The sequence below is a fragment of the Piliocolobus tephrosceles genome, chromosome 10 (assembly GCF_002776525.5).
Source record: "Piliocolobus tephrosceles isolate RC106 chromosome 10, ASM277652v3, whole genome shotgun sequence".
NCBI classification, from domain to species: Eukaryota; Metazoa; Chordata; class Mammalia; order Primates; family Cercopithecidae; genus Piliocolobus; species Piliocolobus tephrosceles.
Window position 1 is genome coordinate 111098668 of NC_045443.1, and position 13999 is coordinate 111112666.

General features: G+C 58.2%; 1 protein-coding gene across 1 annotated transcript; it reads right to left on the minus strand.

The window, feature by feature from the left end:
* Positions 1-526: 526 nt before the first annotated feature.
* Positions 527-10621, minus strand: LHX5 (LIM homeobox 5). Its single transcript, XM_023211337.2, has 5 exons — positions 9874-10621; positions 7666-7889; positions 6689-6966; positions 5809-5974; positions 527-2054 (listed from the first exon to the last, which is right to left on the minus strand). The coding sequence occupies exons 1-5, from the start codon at positions 10044-10046 to the stop codon at positions 1687-1689; spliced, it is 1209 nt and encodes a 402-aa protein (XP_023067105.1). The 5' UTR covers positions 10047-10621; the 3' UTR covers positions 527-1686.
* Positions 10622-13999: the final 3378 nt, after the last annotated feature.

A 13999-nucleotide genomic window follows, 5' to 3' on the forward strand; every position in this document is an offset into this window, starting at 1 on the left:
ACACTCTTTCCCTCATGCCTTTATCTAAAGACAAGCATGCACTGCACAAGATTTGCAGAGCACAACAGCCTCACTTTGGGGAGGAGGGGCACTTCAGTCCTAACAGCCTTGCAGATAACCAGCATCAGCTTACCAGCCTGCTCTTTATTTGGGCCACCAGAAATTACACCGGGGAATAGTTAGGAGTGAAGTTGTAATTCTTCTGATGTGCTGGCAACAAACAAATCACACACTCATTCATTCATCAAACATTCTGAAGACCTACTATATGCTGGGCAGGCTTGTGTTAGGGCAGGGTACTACATAAAGCATGGGGAGATACAGTGCCTGGCACATAGTAGCTGTCAAAAGAGGACAGCCACTTTCATGAACCTGGGAGTCACTAGAAGAGCTCCCCCTTTGGGTGAGCAGAAGTTTTTGCATCCATCAAGGGTTTAATGTCAGAGACAGAACCAGGGAAAGGAATGGTTTCATTCCCTCTGAGTCATCATGAAGGTAGGGACAAAAAAAGAAAACCACACAGCGCTGAGGGAAAAAACATTGTTTTTTTTTTTTTTTATTAATCTTTCTTTTTAAAAAAAGTTTATTTTTTTGTTTTTTTTTTTGTTTTTTTTTAGGTAAACTTCTTTCTGCTTCCCCTCCCTCACTCTGCCCTACCTCCTCTTAAAAATATAAAAATGTCCAACCCCGGATAACTAGAGTACAATAAATAAACAGTAAACACAAAAACATACTTTATTTGTTTCTTCTTTATACAAAATAAGGAAACTAGAAGCGTTCAACTTCCAAAAAAGTATAATATTGTACATCCTGACGGCCCAGCCTCCAGGCCCCGGGCAGGGAGGGTGGTCTGTGGGTCTGAGCCCTGCAACCCTGGCGCCTCACCCAGGGGGAGAGCAGGATGTGCGCGTGTTAGAGTCCGGCCTGCACCCTCGGGCTCAACATAAACGTCAAAGTAAGGAAGATCGGGAGCTGGACCCGGCTGGCCACGTCCTGACCCACAGCCCCCTTCCTAAAGAAGCTGACCTTGAGCCTCAAGATTGGCCACCAGGGAGCGCCAGCGTGCAGGTGGCTCCGTCTCCCTTCTGGTGGCTCCCGGTTCACGCGAGTTCCTCTCCCTCTTCTCCCTCTGGCTGACGCTCTCTCCATCTCTCTCTTCCTCATCTTGTCCCCTTTCCTCTCCCTCTTTCAATCTCTCGCCTCCTTTTCTTATCTTTTTTTTTTTTTTAAGATGGGGAAAGCACAGCGAGAAATAAGATTACAAAATGCCCCTCGGATTGCAGAGAGAGGGAATAACACCGTCTCCGCCTCTTGGCCTCACCCTCTCTCAGTCCAAAGAGGTGGCGGTGGCTGGGTGGGTGGCTGGGGGCCCGGGGAAAGTCTAGAGCGTGCTCAAAATCTCTTGACCCTCCGGAGTATTGACTTTGGTCCCAAGAAATTGCTCGCGGTTGCCGGGAGAGCGCTGGCGGTGGGCTGAGGCCCCTGGAGAGCCCGTGGAGTGGAGATGGGGGTCGGCCCCCCTCGGCGTCCAGCCGAGGAGCAGCTGCCAGTTGAGTGCGGACCCGAGAGAGAACCCCCGAGGGATACCCACGTCTCCCACCGTGTCCGCGTCTGGCGTTTTGGTTTCAGGAGGTTGCTTCGGGGCGGAGCCCCCGGGGACCGAGGGCGGGGGGCGGCCCGGCGGCCTTACCACACGGCGGCCTCGTTGAGCTCGGGGTTGGGATGCGACAGGGGTCCGCTGTAGCCGCTGGTGCCACTCATGGGGAAGGGCGGGCTGGGCCCACCGCTGAACACCTCGCCGGGCATGGGGTGCAGCGCGCCCGGCAGGCCCGGCTCGGGGCTCGGCGTGTCCGGGTGCGAGATCATGTCGGTGAACCTGGGGTTGTCCGCGGCGTGCGGGCCGGCGAGCGGCGGCTCCAGCGCGCCCAGCGGCGTCGAGCCGGGGCCCGAGGCTGCCAGGAAGCTGGAGTCGGCCGGGGACTGCGCCTGCGAAGGCGGGCCGTGCGCGAAGAAGTCGTAGTTGCTTCCCGGAGCGTAGTAGTCGCCTTGGTAGTCTGCGGGGGTGTGGGGGGGGGGGCGGAGGGGAAGGAGACAGGGCGCGGTGAGAGAAGGTGAAGAAGGCGGCGGGCGGGGGCGGGGTGTTGGGGGGTGTTACCCGGGACCCCGGGAGGGGACCCGAGAGGGCCAGAGAGGGGAGCGCACGACACCGACCGAGGTTAGAGAGATCTGTGGAGGCCGGTGCCCCTAGAGACAGTGGACGTCGCAGACCCACGGGAAAGGTTGGGGAGAGAGACAATGAGAGATCTCGAAAGGGCAAGAGACTCAGACTGCCAGAGACTAGACACAGAGACGGGAGAGACTCCGAGATCGTGGGAGACACGCGCGGCAAAAACTCGGAAGCTTCAAATTCACAGGTTCCCTGACACCTAGAGATGGAGAGAGATAGCGGCAGCCAGAGACTCAGAGATACAGAAAGATTTCTGAGTGTCTTAGAGTCGGTGAGAGACACAGAGATGCGGGACAGCGAGAGACAGACGGAGAGATCCGCAGAGGGGCAGAGAGAAAGACGGAAAAGAGACCCAGAGAACGCAGAGTCTGCAGCTGAGACCCGAGAGCCAGTGACATCGCAGGGTCGCGGAGGAGTCGAGAAGACGCAGAGAGAGGTGAGACGGCCCAGGTTAGAGACACGCATGGAAAGCCCGGGGGCCGCAGCGAGGGTCTGGAGTGAGCCCGAAGATGGAGAGAAGTCGATGCGCCCAGAGAACGCAAGACGGTGGATCAGAGATGAGTCCCAGGAACCTCCAGAGAAGCGGAGGCTGACAGGCCTGGGGAGAGGAACCTGGCAGGGACCAACCAGCGGACACAGCAGAGCGCAACATGGATGAGACTGGGAAGCGACCGGGTCGGGGAAAACTGGATCAGGGCCGCGGTCGGAGCTCAGAGGGACTGGTGGGTTGGGCCGGGCGGGAAGACCTTGGAGCCCTGAATTCGGTCCCTGCGCCCCACCAGCCCAGTCCAAGTCCTTCGCCTCGCCAAGTACGGCCCCCGCGTCGATCCCGGTGAGACCATTTGTACCGGCCTCACTTAGCCTGTGACAGAGAAAACTGAGCTCCAGCGACTTGGGTGAGGGGGAGGACACGAAGATGCTGTGGGTCATGCCCAGAGCTCCGCTGGCACCTTGGGGTAGAAGCTCGGTCCTCCAGCCTTGCCCCGGGTTGGTTTTGCCAGGACCCCCAGGTTCTGAAGCATCTGACACTGAGACCTTTTGAGAAGCTGGTGATAGCTATGGGCTCTCCCTCTCGAGGAAAACGCAAAGATGCGAATTTTGCCCACAAATTCAGGAGGTGCAGGCACTCTGGATTACAAACCCATTCTGCCTCAACAAATCTACATCAACCCTCTGACCTCCTCGCATAGCCCCTCTTCCAGAACCTTCGGGATATCCTGCCTTCCCCCACCAGGTGGGGCCCTGAAGGACTGACGTGGGGGACCTCACGAAAGGACCATCTTGTACCAGGCACCCGCTTTGTAAGGCGGGAAAACCAGCGCGCCCAGAAGCCTGAGGCTCTTCTGCAAATCCACTCCCCCTGCTGAGTCCTGGGATCTCAGTCAAGGGGCGAGTTCCTGATGCCCCCTGCCATCCTCTTGCGTCTCCAAACCCTGAAATCTGTCCAAATGGGGGGTGTCTGGAGGCGTGGCTAGGAGGCAGTTTTAGCAACAGCTAAAACGGTTGCCAATTACTTTTTAAAACCATTAATTTAATTCTCCCCGAAAGTGAAGGGGAAGATGGGGAGCGGCGAATTTGGAGCCCCAAAGGGACAGGGATGGAAGACTGCCGCGGCCCGCAGCGAGCCGGAAAACCAGCGAAGGCCGCGGCCCCGGCGCCGTGCGCGCCGCCTCCGCCCATATGGCGGCCGGGCCGGAGGTAATTGGAACAAACGCCGTCTGAAAAGGGCACAAAAGCCGCAGCTGGGGCTTTGTCCGCGCTCCCACGGGGAGCCGCCGGCCCCGCCGCCCGGCCCCTTTCTCGCCCGCTGCCGGTCTCCGCCGCCCGGATCTCCCAGCGCGGATTAGGCGGGGCTGCCTCGCTGGGGGCTGGGGAGTCCTCCCCACCATTCCGCGGAATGAGGGGCCCCCGTGTCCAGCTCCCCACCCCATCCAGCACGCAGGGAGAGGAGGCTGTGGGATAGGTCGGGGCGGGGGCGAACTGGTCTTCGGGGAAACCCTGGTTAATTACCCAGGCGGGGAAAAATTCCGGGCCAGTACCTCCCCCACTACCTCGCTGCTCTGGGCCCAGATTTTGTAGGGAAAGAGGCAAATTTAGGTGGAGAGAGTCCGTGAGTGGAGATCCCGGAAGACACGCCCACCATCCGGACTGTCCAGGGTTGGGGGCTGTCCAGGGTTGGGGGCTGTCCAGGGGTGGGGGCTTTCCAGGGGTGGGGGGCTGTCCAGGGTTGGGCGGCTGTGGCGCTCCAGCCTGAGCCCTGCCACTGCGTGGGGTCTCTGCCCTGAAAAAAAGCAGAGCCTGGCATTTTGCCCACAATTTCTAGGGGCCCTGGTCGGGTCTAATCCCCCCTCAGGCTTCCGGATGAGCTGAAGTTAGTGATGGGGTTATCTTCCCTTCCCTTCTGGGTCTACCTGGGTGCCTAGCTCCTGCCTTCCCAACACTGCCACGGAACCCACTTTCTAAGAGAAATTGCCTCTCCTTAACCTGCGCTACGACTCAGAAGTGCAGATGCCTCTCAGACATAGGCAGCCCTGGGGTCTCTCCAAATTCAGAAGCTTCAGAACAGAAGAGGAGAGGTGCTTTCTTAAGCCTTCAGCCCTGGGAAGAACAGGACGGTGAGCTCGGTGAGCTCAAGCAATGAGGCTGAGGGTAAGGAGCTGAAAAAAAAACGGGTAGGGGGAGTTGGGATGGTTCACCAATCCAGTGTGAGGGCAGCGAGAGAAGGAAAAGCTGCGGTGACAAGGGGACAGCTCACCCCGGTCCCAAGCCTGGTACCACCATCTAAAGGCCTTTGTAAACTGGGGCTCCTCCCTCTCTGCAGCCCCAAAGACGGTGGAAATCTGGGGTTGACCCAACTCTTGTGCCCCTAGCCTGTAGGAACCCCAGGGGACTTGGGGCTGGAGGGTGGGCTATAGTCCTGCCCAGATCTACTGCCGGCATTTGGGCTAACACTGCCAGATACTGTGCACACACACCCCGCCACACGGAACAGGAGTTGCTGCCTTCGATGCTAGTGAGCAGGCGGCCTGGAATGAATCCAGACCCCCATCCCCTCCCCTGACACTACCCTCCAGCGCTCAGAATCCACTTCATACCAAGTACACCAGGCACAGAGGCCCAGGGCGGCGGGAAGGCTGTGTGTCTGTCCGTGGAGGCGGCATGCAGGCGGATTTGCCAGTGCTGGCCTCGGTGTGACTGGTGGGAGTGTGTGCCTCTGTGGGGTTGTGTCTCCGTGAGTGTACCTGTGTGTGAGAGGGTGGAATTTATCTGTACGTGATCGTGCGATCGTGTCTAGATACCTGGAGTGTCTGAACGCAAGTGTGAGTGCACCTTGGGCCCTGTGTGGGTGAGGGTGAGTGTGTCACGCATCTCGTGTGTACTTCCGTGTGCATCACTGTGTGAGTGAGACCATGTGTCTGATTTTGTGTCCAGGAGACGTGGGTGAGTGTACGTGTGTCCGTGATTGTGTGTCCGGAGAGTGGGTGGTGTCCTGTGGCGGAAAGCGTGCCGGCCAGGACCCTTTGCCCTCAGTTCCCAGAACAGGGCAGGTGCGGAACAGCGAATCCCGGGGCGCCCCTTACCTCCGTAATAGGTGTACGGGGTGGACCCCAACATCTCAGACTCGTCCAAGCGGCCGCCCAGCGGACGCATGCGCCGCGGACTCCGGAAGAAGGCGTGCCTCCGGGCTCCCAGGGCGCTCAGCTGTTTCATCCGGCGTTCTTTGGACCGTCGGTTCTGAAACCACACCTGGGATAGGGGAGGGGGCTGTGAGCTAGGGATCAGAGTGTCCTCTCCTCCCCTCTCCTCCCCTCTCCTCCCTTCCCTGCCTGGGCTGCCCCCGCTGGGTCCTTGCGCCTCTTCCGCACCAGGACTCCCTCGAGGCGGGGCCGGGACGGATTAGGCCGGGAGGGGTGGAGAGGGGCTTCGGCGAACCAGCCAAGGGTGAAGGATTTCGCGGACCCGTGGGGCGACTCATAAAGACTTGGGCTTCCTGGTCCTTGGCTCGCCCGCGGCCTGACGGCTCTATAAAGGCCTCCCCTCCGCACGACTCTCGCCTCGGCCCCTCGGCTCTGGAGCCAGCCTCTGGCCGTTTGTCTGCCCGCGCTTCGGCGCAGGGAGGGAGGGGGCATCGCCTCTTTCTCTGCTCGAAAGGTGGGAGTTAAAGGGGGATCCCGGACCCCAGAGAGGCTTACAGCCTTCCTTGAGCAAGGCGGGGGGCGGAATTCAGAGAAGTAAAGTGATCCGGCCCCAAATCGCACCACCAGGAAGACAGCAGGGCTACATGGAATCTTTCGGCTCACAGTCCCTGACCTCGGGCGAGTGCCCTAATCGGGCTTACGGTCTGCTCCCAGACCAGAACCAGGCGCGCTCATAGCCAAGGATGCTTGGCGGGAAACTCCTCCGAGGCTCCCGGCTCCCGGGCCAGCCGGGCTAAGGAGCTGTGCCCGCCCCGGACCGCACCTGGATGACGCGCATGTTGAGGCCGGTCTCCTGCGCCAGCTGCTCGCGGATGTGGCGCGTGGGCTTGGGCGTGGCGGCGAAGGCAGCCTTGAGCGTCTCCAGCTGCTTGGCCTTTATGGTGGTGCGCGGGCCGCGCCGCTTGGTGCCCGAGTTCTGCTCCTCGTTCTCGTTGTTGGCGGTCTCCTTGTCTGACGAAGTCGAGTTGTCCGTCTCCTTGGGGTCGTCCTGCAGTGCGTCCTGGAGGTCCGGGGACAAACTGCGGTCCGTACAGGACGACACTGCGGGCGGACGGATCGGGAAGGGGACAGCGGCGTCAGGGAAGACCAGACGCCTCTTCAATCCAGTGGCGAGTTCACGCCGGCCCAGGCTACGGCCGGTCCCGCTGGATTCCCTCCCAAACCTGCGACAGCCCCTCCCCCAGGGACCGGTGCCCGCCCACTCTCTCCGGGAGGGGCTGGGCCTTTGGATGGGCGCTTCTTAAACCCTCTCCGCGCGTCTCATCTAGTACCAGGTTAAGGGTAGGGAGAGGCGTACCCTCTGGAGAACTCCCACCTTCAAGGAGAGGGGATGAGGAGGGCATAGATTCCCTTGGGGCTTGGATCTTCCTCTCACTTCCCTCCTCTCTCCAGACCTCAATTAATGTCCTCCCAGTGCATCTAGAAATTACCTGGAGCTCAAATGACACAAGGGGAAATTGTGCGCTTCCAAATTAGGGGAGGAGGGCAACTTGGAAAATGCTCCTGAATTGAAGGGGGGGAGGGGGGAAGATCTGGCAGCTCTCAGATCTCCTGTAAAACTGCTCCAAAGCCACTTCTCTTCTCTAGCCTCTAACCCCCTTGCCTTGCCCTAGAACTGCCTGGGGCTGATGAGCTCCAAGCTCAGCAGACAGCACATGGGAGGCCAAGTAGGGAGTGCTAGGCTGGGCACCGTGGGAGGGTGGTAAGGCCTAAGGCTAGTAAGGAGCCTGGGCTTCATACCTGAGTTGAGGCTGCCCTCCTTGAGGCTGGATGAGCTCAGGTAGTCGTCTTTGCACACGAACTTGTTCTCGTCGATGACATAGAGCTCCTCGCCGGTGGACAGCTGCTTGTTACACACCATGCAGGTGAAACAGTTGAGGTGAAAGACTTTGCTCCGGGCCTTGCGCACCAGGTCGCTGGGCGAGATGCCTTGCGCGCAGCCAGCGCATTTGGTGCCAAAGCGCCTGTGGACACAAGGTGCCCGTCACTGCGGGGTGGGACTGTATCCAGTCCTTCCCAGTCCCTGACCTCTTCCCACCCGACCTGGCTTCTGTGAAGTCCCCATTTCCATATCTGTCAAGCGGAACCCCAATCTTGAGTGCTCTGGCCAGAGCAGGAGACTGGGACAAGTGTTCTGAGCTGTTTCTGGGACTGGGACTGTCATGCCTCCACTGGAGTTTTTGAGATTCTTCTGGGCTGGGAAGGGGCGAGCAGTGGGTGCAGCCTTCAGCCAAGAAGAGAGCCCAGAGCACCCCAAGATGTCCTCCCCCAAATCCAACCCCTGCCAGGCCTGCCTGGGCTGCTCCAGGCAAACTTAGAGTCCATGAACGATTTGAAGCCAGGCAGGGAGAGTTTGGGCCACTTGGTGGCTTTGCCTCCTGGATCCTTTCTAGTCTGCTGGTGTCTAGCTAGGGTCAATCTGCCTGGCTGGCTGAGCCTAGCCATCAGGCGGGGAGCCTTTCTCCTAGGCTGGAAGGAGGAAGCAAAAAGGAGGGAACCTTCCACTGATTTCCAGTACCAATGGAGAGGCTTCCCAATCTACCGCTCTGGGACTCACTGGAGCTAATCAGGAGCTGTGGACAGCAGGGCCTCATAGTGATGGACCCTAGAGAGCAGGGATGAATTCCAGCCCCCCTAAACCTCTGGCCTGGCAGGCAGCAGGGGAATGTAAATACAGGACAATCATAGACCCTGCAAGGCCAGGACAGGAATCTCTCAAATCCCCCCTTTCCCGCGTTCCTGATCTCATTCCTTTTCTTTCTTCTTTGAGCTCAGGGAGAAAGCCAGCCTCCCCCGAAACGGGAGATGGGTGAGGCTCAGGTTGGGGGTGGGGTGGGGGAGGACCCAGGACTCTGGGGACCCCACATCCACTCACACCCATGTCTCTATACAGGGTGAATTTGGGTGACATTGATGTAGTGAGGGCATTAGAAGCCATAAGTCACTTTTGGCCTTATCCGGCAGCGTAATTGGCCATATGCACCTTATCAAAAATCATTAGGCGCTTTGCAAGCACTGCTACATTAGGGGCATCGGGCCTCCAGGTCCAGGGAGTTTACACGTGTAAAGGAGCGGCTGACATTTTCTCCTATTCAAATTCCTAGTGCGAAGTCGCTGGGGCCGGTAGGCTGCCTTTCTCTATGGCGTGATTCACGCCCACCTTCCTCAGCGCGGGGAATTCCTGTTCACAAAGCCGGCTCTGGGTGCCCAGGGGAAACAGGCAGGGCTCAGCTGCCTCAGACTCTACTGGCTTCCAGACTGGGGAAACTGAGGCCCAGAGAAGTGATCTGCCCTGGCCAGCCAGGGGGCCCACAGGGGTGGGGGTTCTGGGGAGGTGCCACAGCCCAGTCTAGACCCCAGAGGTCCTGATTCTCAGCCTCGATTTCGTTTCTGTTTTTCAACATGGGAGGAAATGTTTAAGGGGTTGGGACGTGATGGGGGTGGGGAGGTTCTCTCCTCCCATCACCAGGGGAGTCCTTCCTCGCTGGGCCTCTTCTGGAGCTGAGAAGTTTCTGTTTGGGACTGCGGGTCGATGGGCTCACACATTCTGCCTGGAGCGAGAAGCCTCCAGGCGTCTCTAACTCGGGCAAAAATCTTTCCTCTCTCTCGGGACAGGGCTTGAAGCTTCTGTCTTGGGGTTGCAGCCGCTTGGAAGGGGCGGAGAGGGATGGAGAGCAAGTTTGTCAGGGCTTCCTCCCTCTGCCCCGCCAGCGCTCTGAGCCGGCCTCGAGCCAACGTGAGGCAGCGAAGCAGCGTCCTTCTTCCTCCGCCTGGGCTCGGGACCTTTCCTGGACCGAGGACAAGAGGAGAGCAAAGTGCTGCCCGCTCACCATCTAAGCTTGTGATCCGGGGAGGCTGGGATGGGTATGGGGGTCTCCCCTTCCCCAGCTCCCCAGTGGAGCGCGCGCAGGGTGGGCGCGCAGGCAGCAGCGCGGCCCGGCCTCTTACCTGAAGAAGTCATTTTTGCAGTAGAGCTTGCCCTCGCGCGAGAAGCACTTCTCCGAGAGGTTGGTTTTGCACTCGCAGCACTGAACACATTTGATGTGCCACGCGCGGTCCAGCACGTTCAGCAGAAAGCGGTCGAGGATGGGCCGCTCGCAACCGGCACAGTGCACCATCATAGCCCCGTGCCCCGGCGGCTTCAGCCGCCTTGCCCTCCCTTTGGGCCCCTGGCCCTCGGGCCTGCCGGGTCCTCCGCTGCCCTTCGCCTCTTGTCTCAGCAGCTGCAGGGAGAGTCCGGTCCGGACCAAGACTCAGCCGGTCAAGTCCTTGGGCAATCGCTGGCCTGGCGCTGAGCTGCCGGGAGTGGGATGGTGGGGGCGGGGGTGGCGTTCACAACCGCATGCCACCGGCCGCACGCCCCGGAGCCTGTTCCGGGCTTCCCCAGGTATCTCGGGTGGCTGCTGGCCTCGGCGCTGCGGAGCCGCTTTCCCCGGTGGCGGAGGCGCCGGCACTTTCCCCCACTTTCAAGCGGTCCCGATCCTCATCTTTGTCTGGTCGCCGCGTAATTCGCGCATCCTTATTCAGATTTGGTGACGTGGCGCGGCACGTAGGGGGCCCAGCGGCCAATGGGCGCACCGTGGCCATGGCAACCTCTTAAATTTATAGCATATCTAAATTGGCTACAGCGTTGCGGTCCGGACAGAGCAAAAAAAACAAGGCATCAGTATTGCTGAGTATTAGCTTGTACCTGGTTCGGAGGCTAAGTAAGTATTTACCTTCCAGTTTGGGGCTGACGGGGCGGGGGCCGCGGGATACGAAAACTGCGTCTCTCTTCCTCTCTCTTTCTCCTCACGAATATTTGGGGGTCACGGGTTCCAAGGCCTAGTCCGGGAGGTACCCCTGCCCCCTTTGCCATCCCTGGAACTTGCAGAAGTTGCCCCACGCGCCACACCTCCCTCCCCTTCTCCAGCCCAGGCAGCCCAGATTGGATTCCCCCACCTGCGCGCCCCGTCTGCGCCCTGAAGCTGCGTCAGCGCGGTTCTCCGAGCTCCTGGAGCCGGCCCCGGCTTCTTTTTGTCATACACCGGGCTGGGGCCCAGCGGGCCTTTCTCATGGAGAGAGCTAGTGGAGGCCGCGCGACCTGGGTAGTTTTCCCTGCCTGGCCGCCGAGCGCAGGCCCAGGCCCAGGGTGGGGAGGCGGGGGAGGAGGAGGGGTGCCGTTTGGCCTGGTCCGGAACTCCAGAGTTTCAGGCCTGAGTGCGCTGCTCACGGGGCTCTGAGGGAGATGTGGACAGGGGGAGATTCAGGGTGGACGGGTCTTCCCGCAGACAGCTCGGAGGTGGCACTCACGACGTCTCTCCTTTCCTCGCTGCACCTTCCAGATTCCAGGTCTTCCTATGGGCACTGTGGTGAGTGGGTCGTACGGCTGAGGCGGGGGACACCAGCGACTATGAGAACGCTATTTGCATTCACGCCGTGCGGGCTGGGTGTGCAAGTTTGTCCCCTCATTGGGCGCAGGAGAAGCGGCGCACGTGTGTTCCGTGCTCGGCAGGGCGCCCAGAGTGTGAGCAGAGAGTGTGTGTGTGTGTGTGTTAAGGAGCGGGGTGGTGCTGGCAGGTGTGTGTGAGGAGGGGGTGTGTGGGTCTCAGGAGGAGAAGGGACCAGGCCTCCTCTCCCTCGGGGCCAGCGTGGCCACCAGGGCTCCAAGTTGGGGAGGCCGGGAATGGGCAACCAGGATTTTCGTTTCGCTTCTGGAAAGGGGGCTGAGGGAGTAGGGCCTGGGACCAAGGGCTGGAGCTAGAGGGGTTTGTGCCAACACTTGGCTGTGAATGTTTGTTTGGGTGTATTTCCTGAGCTTGTTAGTGTATACTTGCTCTTTGAGAATTCCATTTTTGCATCTGTTTATTGCATTAGTACCATCAATGCGGTGAGTACATTTCTGCGTGTGCGTTTCTGTGTGTGCAGATTCGTGTGTTTGTAATTGTGTGTGGTGTAATTGTGTATGTTTGTGTTTATCACCTTGTGCACTTTTATTTTTGTTGGTCTGTGCCTATGTGTGTATGCTTATTTTAGGACGCATAAATGTGAGGATGTTTTCATGTGTATGCGTGCATTAATGTAAGCATACTTGTGTCTGTGTTTGCAAGCATTGATGTGAAGGTGTACTTTTAAAAACCTGAATGTGTGTGTTTGTGTCTAGGTGAGGGCGTGCATACTTGAGACCCTGTGTGTAGGAGACTGAACTGGGTTGGTTTTGTCTGTGAGTGCAGAATTTTGAAGAGCTATGTTTGTGTGCCAGTCGCTGTGTGTGTGCCTGCAAATGTGTGTATTTGTGCAAACAGTAGTTTTTTGTTTATGCCTCTCCTGTAGGCTGTGTGTGTGTGTGTGTGTGTGTGTGAGACGGGAGGGGGGGTGGTTATGTTTGTATTTGTGTTTGTGTGTGTACTCCTAGCAGGGCTTACCTTTGTGGATTCGGAGGTTGAGATAACAGGATTTGTGGATGCCTGTGTTAGGGCTCAGGGATACCCACTTGTCCCCGTTCCTCTTCAGGTCTAGCACTGTCCCCCACAGTTATCTAGGGGAGGTGATCTTGCTAGGGACAGGGAATCGGTGAGTGCTGGTTACAGAGTGGAGCATTGACTCACCAGCCAGCCTGCTGGAAAAGGAATCCCTAACCCGGACAACTTCTGCTTGTTGGTGCTGTTACCTGACCCTCTAGCTTGTCAGGGCACAGGCATCTACAGAGCATAGTAGTGAGCCTGATTAGAGCCCAGCTCAACCAGGAACAGGCAGGATGAGTCTCACTTGGTCTCCTAGGCTCGGCCATGAGAGACTTCAAATGGAACCGCAGTTTCCCGCAGCACTTGGCTCTGCCCACCTGGGCTTAAAGGATGCTTGAGCTCTGGCAGGGCAGAGCTGGAAAGAAATAAGAACCCGGAGAGGAGAGAGGTGCTCAGGCTCCCGGCAGAGGTGAATCATGCTGCCTTCTCCGTCTTTGTCTCACTGGGCTTTTTCTGTCTCTCCCGAGTTCTCGACACATCTCTGTTTTCCTTTCTGTCTCCGTTTTTCTCTTGTGCTCAGAATCTGTTCTCTTTATGTTTCATTTTCCTTTGGTTCTCCCTTGCTTTCTTTCTCCATTTCTCTCTCTCTCTCTCTTTTTTTGTTCTCCTCCCCTGACCTCTCTGCTGGAGCTTCCAAATCCAGCATCCGACTCAGCGCTGAGTTGAGTGCTCCTTACTGTGCATCGTGCAGATTTTGGGGTATAGGGGGAAGACTTGCACCCCCGCCACGTGCTCCGTGATCATTAAAAACCTCCATCCAACCACTTTCTTCTCTGCTCCAGACTAGGCACACTGAGCCCATTCTCCCTCAAACCCCACAAAATATCCAAAGTGCCCGTCTGGTGTGTGTTTCCAGCCCAGGCTTTGCGCACCCACTGGTGGTGGCAGGGCGCCTGGGTACTCAGCTCTATCTGAATCTCGGACAGACCCTCTGGTCCTCATCTCCCAGAGAGCTTCAATGAGTAGCCAGGCCCCAGCCACCATGTGACCAGGCCGGGGAGGTCGTAGGAAGAGGGAACAAATGAGAGCAGCCCTGAGTAGGGATGAGTGTGGGTTACCTGGGGCTGAATATTTGGTTGCAGGAGATGAGGACTCTGTTTCCAGAAGCCCTGGTCTGACCTTTCATCTCTTGTAGGGGAACTTACCAATCCTGCCCTTGTTGCAGCCCCCCAGAGTTGCGTTGGGGGCCTCACCCTCAGTACAGCTCAGCCCCCATTCCAGAACTCCCTGGACCTGGGCTACCAAGCTGCCCAGAACCCACTCGGCCTTCTCTAGCCCACCACCTTCCCCGGTGCACAGCATCGGAAAATGCCAGCAGACCAGCTATTAGACGCATCCCACCCTAACAGCGCTAACAGATGGCGACCAGGCAGCGAAATCCCCTCCTATATGTAACTAATAAACCGCTTGTGTCTTAACAGGGTAATGCATGGAGATGCAATGTCACTTATACAAGATGTTGATGGAATTTGCTATATAAAAATCTACCTCCTAGAGTAAAGAGTATCAACATTACAACTCCACAGACGGCGGCGGGATAAGTAAAACAGACAAAAGACAAACAAGATAAT

Excerpts from the sequence above, each read along its gene's own strand:
- LHX5 (XM_023211337.2), bottom strand. The coding sequence starts at position 10,046 with ATGATGGTGCACTGTGCCGGTTGCGAGCGGCCCATCCTCGACCGCTTT. Across the intron at positions 6,967-7,665 it reads GGAGGGCAGCCTCAACTCAG|TGTCGTCCTGTACGGACCGC; the intron begins GTATGAAGCCCA and ends GTCCGCCCGCAG. Across the intron at positions 2,055-5,808 it reads CCCGTACACCTATTACGGAG|ACTACCAAGGCGACTACTAC; the intron begins GTAAGGGGCGCC and ends ACACCCCCGCAG.